At 27.4% G+C, this 6,660-nt stretch overlaps 1 protein-coding gene across 11 annotated transcripts; it reads right to left on the reverse strand.

The window, feature by feature from the left end:
• Window positions 1-458: 458 nt before the first annotated feature.
• LOC145032956 (uncharacterized) lies at window positions 459-4,119 on the reverse strand. Of its 11 annotated transcripts, none has more exons than XM_078981968.1 (10): window positions 3,566-4,119; window positions 3,386-3,417; window positions 2,608-2,650; window positions 2,463-2,532; window positions 2,195-2,265; window positions 1,963-2,087; window positions 1,693-1,761; window positions 1,251-1,428; window positions 985-1,035; window positions 459-884 (listed from the first exon to the last, which is right to left on the reverse strand). In XM_078981968.1, exons 1-4 carry the CDS (start codon window positions 3,753-3,755, stop codon window positions 2,495-2,497), a joined length of 303 nt encoding a protein of 100 aa, XP_078838094.1. In that variant the 5' UTR covers window positions 3,756-4,119; the 3' UTR covers window positions 459-884; window positions 985-1,035; window positions 1,251-1,428; window positions 1,693-1,761; window positions 1,963-2,087; window positions 2,195-2,265; window positions 2,463-2,494. The 11 variants fall into 11 exon arrangements, 8 of the variants coding, with proteins under 8 accessions (XP_078838094.1, XP_078838099.1, XP_078838087.1 ...); XM_078981973.1 differs by having other exon boundaries at window positions 2,183-2,265; XR_013677278.1 differs by adding an exon at window positions 2,897-2,995 and having other exon boundaries at window positions 1,963-2,532.
• Between the last annotated feature and the right edge of the window lie 2,541 nt (window positions 4,120-6,660).

The raw sequence follows: 6,660 nt of genomic DNA on the forward strand, positions 1-6,660 counted from the left end.
AAAGTCAATTATAAACTAATAAAAATATTTTCGATTTTATTTTTGCATAATATGGTTACATTTAAGATATATATATATATATATATATATATATATATATATATATATATATATATATATATATATATATAAATTAACATGCTTAAAGACTTATACAACATATTATCAATAATAATATTTTTTTTAAGAATACAGATTTTATTCTTTAAGAATCATTGATTATATTAACTAGGTGGGGAACCCCTGCGTTGCGGGGGTCGGATTTTGTCGTTGTTTGCTCTTTGTAAATGTTATTTGATCAACTATCTGTTTGTAGTTTGAGTATTGTTATGGGGCAGTAATATTGTTTCATCATGGATACTTTTTTTTGTTGTCGGATAAGCTATTTATCGAAATATATACTTCATGGGTTTATCCTTTGGTTGATGGAATGGGGTTGCAGAGCCGGATTCCGCGGATCAAATAAAATGCCTCCAATATCAAACATTAAGAGGAAATGTATACAAAGTATCGAGATACATATAGAACTATTCATAATAAAGTGTGTCCAATATGAAACATTGAATGAACAGAATAAATGTAACTGTGATATGTGTTATTAAAATATGTATTAGCTGGTATATGCATAAGGTTGAACCTCATAGAAACTGCAAGTGAGAACTTCACACTGTGTTTTACTTTTTTTTTACTTTTTTGCTTTGGGTTTGTTTTGGCTCGGCTTCTTCCAAAAAAGCACCACCTTAGCAGTCGACGCATAGGTGCCACCGTCATCTGCTTCTTCTTGGATTCCACTTCATCAGTGTCACCGCCATTATCCCCTATTCTTAATCCGTGGTTTCTTAGTCTAACATGTGCTTTAGTCAGTCAACACCTCCACCATTTACCTGACATGGAGCGATTAATGTCACATTGGCCACCGGATAGATTGAAAATAACATAATGTCCTAATGTAAGAAACTAAAGTAAACAAATAAATTAGTGTACGTTGCTATTTTTTGCATTTAACGCTTTTCGCTGATATTGAATAAAGCCAACCTGAAGAAAAAAAAAAACATATTTTGTATTATTATCGTATTCACATTTTTCTGGATGCAATTGTACATACTAAAAAGCTTACAATATCTACCCTAATCTATCAAGAATATGTTATTTGAATGTCATTAAATAATATGCATTATCTTAAACTATCTACAGCTCTAATACCAAAAAAAAAAAAAAAAAAAAAAAACAAAAAGAAATGACTTATATACCCTTTGAGAGAGTATATTTGCTCAATTAACCAAGTAAGTAACATAGTTGTCGCGAAGAAGGTGAAATTCCCAAATGAAGCAACACAAAATACAGAAATCTAGAACCAATCAGCTTCTTTTCAACATAATCACCATCACTTCTATAAAGTAACCTTTATACTGACTTCTTTTCACATTCCTACACACAAAACAGATATAAAACCCCAAGTCAAAAGCCCATAGTCATAATCATCATTCTATTACTCTCTAAGAAAAAATAATTAAACATACAAAATTTGTAACTTATGAAGAATTTAACAACTCCAATACACAAAAACCTAAATAACGAAACAAATCTACAAAAGAATTTATCTGAGAAGAAAATAACCAAGATGAAATCAATCAGAAAATAAAGTAATTAAATTAAAGATGAAAAAAAAAAAGTTACACAACAAAATCTGACCTTTTGCATTTCACTTCGTGGTTGTGCATGCTTTATGCTGAGATAATTCTCTCATAGTTAAGTATAAGTCTGCAAGATGAAAACTCATAGTTATATAATCATCTTTATTTCTTTTTCCTGCAAGAGAAAAATAAAACCTACAAAAGCTATCCAAAAAATAATCACGTATAAATGATAATAAGATGAATGATCCTTGGAAGTTGAAGATCACTATATATTTGACCCATAAAGAAAGAAATATCCTTAGCAGTTTAAGATCTTTGCTATTACCTTGGGACTTGCTGTAAGAAGATCATTAATAGTGATCCAAAAGCATTTACCGCTTGATCAAAGCAAGTCTGGGCACAAATGGCATCCTTTTATGAGAAGTATCATATATTTCTCCTTCTGGTTTTCTGTTAAAAAGAAATCTATACAAGTGACAAAGACTTGAAATATCCATTTTCTTATTAAAAAGTTAAAGGGTAAAAAAATGGTTACAGATTATTACGGATGGAATAACCTGATTTGAAATATCCATTTTCCACCTTTTTGCTACATCCAATTTCGATTTTTTCACAAGTAGACTCGAACCTGAATTCAAAGTCAAAAACTGGGTCCATAGGCGGAGCATCTTAGAATCTTAGAATTCAAGAAAAAAAACTTATGCGCCTAAAATACCCTTCATCCATATGGCATGGAAAAATATGTGTTAATAGATCTGCGAATCGATACAGAAAGCAGAACCCAAATCATAGCACTCAAGACTTAAAATGAAGAATTAAATGAACCTTTTTATCATATACCAACTTCAACAATCTTATCATTTGACTTTTGTTTCTCCGAAGTTGCCAATCCAGTCTACAAAAAAAAAAAAAAAAAAGATTTCTTTAATGATTAATATTTTGTGTAAATTAGGAACCAAACACTACTTACCTGTGAATTTTGTAAATCCACTTTCACCAGCCTTTCTAAATCCCTAAAAAGGAGAATCAAAGGATTCAGCAGTAGATACGGAAGAAGGTGAACTAAAAGATATGTAGGTTTTCTGATGCTAATTACGCATGTTATCTAGTCAACTTACAAACCCTCAATCAATTTGCTCAAATCTGAAAAAGTCACTGACTATTCAGACAATGAAGTCAATCTACATGATTGTATCTACCGAGTTACTACAATTTCAAGGCCAAACCTATAAGAAGACATCAAAATAAGCCATGCTTACCTGTGGTATAATATAACCTATCTATTGTTTGGCATATGATAACAATCTAAAGAGTGAAGCTTCCTGATGACAGATAGAAGTTCCACATCATACAAGTATCTACAATATCAAAACTCACCCTCATTAAAAAAATTTAAAACCGGTTATGTGAGAAGTCAATCCATAAGATATTAGCAACTCCCAAATCATAAAAAAAATTATAAAGCAAAATAGTTCTTTGCAGGGGATTCCAATGAATCAGTAGATTCATGTGAATAATTATGACTATCTTCATCATATTTTCTTACAAGGTTAAATAATAAATCAGTCCATACTCTCCTTCTCCAAATACCAAAAGAGGGTCTTTTGTAATAATTGTTGAACAAAATACAAATCACCGGGCGGATGCAACAATATAAAGAAGCCATCATCGATTGCATGTGAACACATACATGAAAAACTACATAAAATTACCACATAAAAAAGAAATTACGACTTGTAATATCAAACCTGTAACATTATGCTGACATCAGCACCTTCAACTTCCCATTTGAATGTAGGAGCAAAGTAGTTGGTTATACAGAGGGCCCAATTGATTGGCGATACGTTGATAAGAACCGAGAATAAAACCGATTTGAGGTATTAGGAAATCGTTTTGAAACCTGTGGTATTAGGAATTCGATTTGATACCTGACAAAGAGAAGGAAAAGGTTCTTCCATGTCTGTGAGCCGAGGTGGGGCTAAACCGGAGGTTTTCCCCACGACGCGACGACTTGTAGCCAGAGGTGATGATAGAAAATCGAAGACCGGAGTGACAGAAGGGGTAGAAGGAGTAATAATTCGAAGCCGATACTACAAATTTAGGTGGATTGTAGATCATCAGTTCTATATTTCTGCCCTAATTTCATGGGTTCTGACTTGATTCGAAGCCAATAACCTTCTATTCCGGCTTCAAGCGGTGTCATCTTCGATGTTACCCCCTCTCCCTTACCTCCTCCACAGCCCTACTCACCACCACCCAACATATGGAAGAAAGAGATCGTGCTTCTGTTGTTGTGATTGTTGGTGAACAAAACAACGTGGGAAAAGGAATAACATGAGTAAAGGTATGGAGAGAGTGGAGGCGGTGGATTGGATGGTTGTGGCGATGAACGTTATCTGAGGAAAAAGAACAGAATGTTTGGATAAGGAACGGTGGAAGGAAGAAACTGGCCGGGTGCGAGCCGGAACTATTCATAAAGATGATCATCTTTAATATATATATATATATATATATATATATATATATATATATATATATATATATATATATATATATATATATATATATATATATATATACTAGACGAATACCCGCACGTTGCGCATAAACACCTATATAGTTGAAGTCTTTACAAATATATATATTTTTTTAAAATATAACAATAATGTTGTTGTTAAATTTGATATAATAATTTGTATACTAAATTGATATAATGTATTGATTATTTTGAATTATATTATAATATATACATCTATTATAATTTAATGTTTTAATTTCTATCATTATAATTATTTAAAACATGAAACATTGTTTTTTGATTTTAAAGGTAACAATATAATCATTTATATATAGTTATTTTTAACTATTGTTATTGTAAGTTATTTTAAGCTACTTATTTGAAAAGTTTTAATGATTATAAAAATATATTTAGGAAATATTTTAGTTAAATTAAGATTATAATTTAGTTTTTGTATTTATCACTACAATTTATCACTTTTAACTATTTACAAAATATTTTTTGGTTTTTTTAAGTGGAACTGAAATTTATATTTAAGTTGACACTGTAATGTTATATTTAAATTAACAATTTAAGTATGTTTCTAAAATGTTCAAAAGCTGTAGTTTTAAACTGATAATAGTTTACATAGAACAACATTTTAAATCTAATAAATTAAATATAATATGTTAAAAGTTAAAGACATAACTTTATAAGTAGAAGTAAATATATTATTTTAAAATTAAAATTTAGGTTATTTATGGTTATACATTAGGTTTGATATTTATTTAACCTTATTGATCAAGTTATAATCATTATTAGAAATACACTACAATTTATCACTTTTAACTATTTACAAAATATTTTTTGGGTTGTTTAAGGTAAACTAAAATTTATATTTTAGTTGACCCAGTAATGTTATATTTAAATTAATAATTTAACTATTTTATACAAATTGTTCCAAAATTGTATCTTTAAAATGATAATCGTTTACATCCAACAATATATTAAAACTAATAAATTAAATATAATATGTTAAAAGTTAAAAACATAACTTTATAAGTAGAAGTAAATATACTATTTTAATATTGACATTTAGTTTATATATAATTACACTTTAGGTTTTATATTTCTTTAACCTTATTAACCAACTTATAATTATTATTAGAAAGAAATTGAAAAATCATGGGAGTTTCAAATGAATGTGGTGAAAGGAAGAATACATGGAAGTTTCAAACGCATGAGGTTCAAGGAAAAATGCTAGCTTTATAAGATATATATATATATATATATATATATATATATATATATATATATATATATATATATATATATATATATATATATATATATATATAGGATATAGATCCGGTAAGAAATTTATTTTTGTAGGAAGGTAAGAAGTTTTTTTTCTACATATTTTTTTAACGAACAAAAATAATGAATCACTAGATGATTCATTTGTAAGATGATTCACAAGAAAAAAATTCTCAAAAAAACATCTATATGATTCATTTTTAAGTAAATTAAGGAAAAATTCACTTTTATGACAATTTTAGTGAATAACAATAAAATCATTATATAAATGAATCATCGAGATGTTTTTTTGAGAATTTTTTCTTGTGAATCATCTTACAAATGAATCATCTAATGATTCATTTTGTTTGTTCGCGAAAAAAATATATAGAAAAAAAACTTCTTACCTTCCTACCAAAAATTTCCTTCTTATTTGATCTTGACTCTCTCTCTCTCTCTCTCTCTCTCTCTCTCTCTATATATATATATATATATATATATATATATATATATATATATATATATATATATATATATATATATATATAGAAGAATTCGTAAAGAATAAAACTATTTAACAATTACTATATTCATTCTGAAAAAACAAACTAACCTATAATGGCTTAAGAATTGCATTTAATCTTAAAGATTAAAACTAATGGTTACAAAAAATAATAATAACTAAATCAAAATAAAATAAAATAAATTCAAAATTTAACAAAAACACTAATCAATTCTGAAAGAATATTACTGTTAAAAAATATATTATACATTATGGCATAATACATTCTGATTGAATACACTCTCGTTCTCAATATTTTCTTATTTTTCCACTTCAAAACCTATGTCCATAAAAAAAACATAATCAAATTTCAAATATTTAAAAATTCAGTGCATTCTAACAGAATAAAAACTATAAATTCTGATAGAATGTATTAGAAACTACAAAATCTAACAAATAAAAATAAACAATAAAAACTATAAATTCTAACAGAATATTGTAGACATTAGAGAATTATAATTTATTCCCATAAAAAAAAATATTTAACTTTCAAATATTAAAACATTCAATTCATTCTAGGGTAATGAAAAATATAAAAAGTATTATACAAAACATTCTGATAGAATGTATTTATATCAATAAATTCTGACAGAATATACTACAAAATTCACTTAAATCATACTCTTTTCTTCTAATTTGCCAATCTATGTAAGAATAAATTGATGTGA

The sequence above is a fragment of the Lactuca saligna genome, chromosome 1 (genome assembly GCF_052625555.1).
Source record: "Lactuca saligna cultivar CGN05327 chromosome 1, ASM5262555v1, whole genome shotgun sequence".
Classification (NCBI taxonomy): Eukaryota; Viridiplantae; Streptophyta; class Magnoliopsida; order Asterales; family Asteraceae; genus Lactuca; species Lactuca saligna.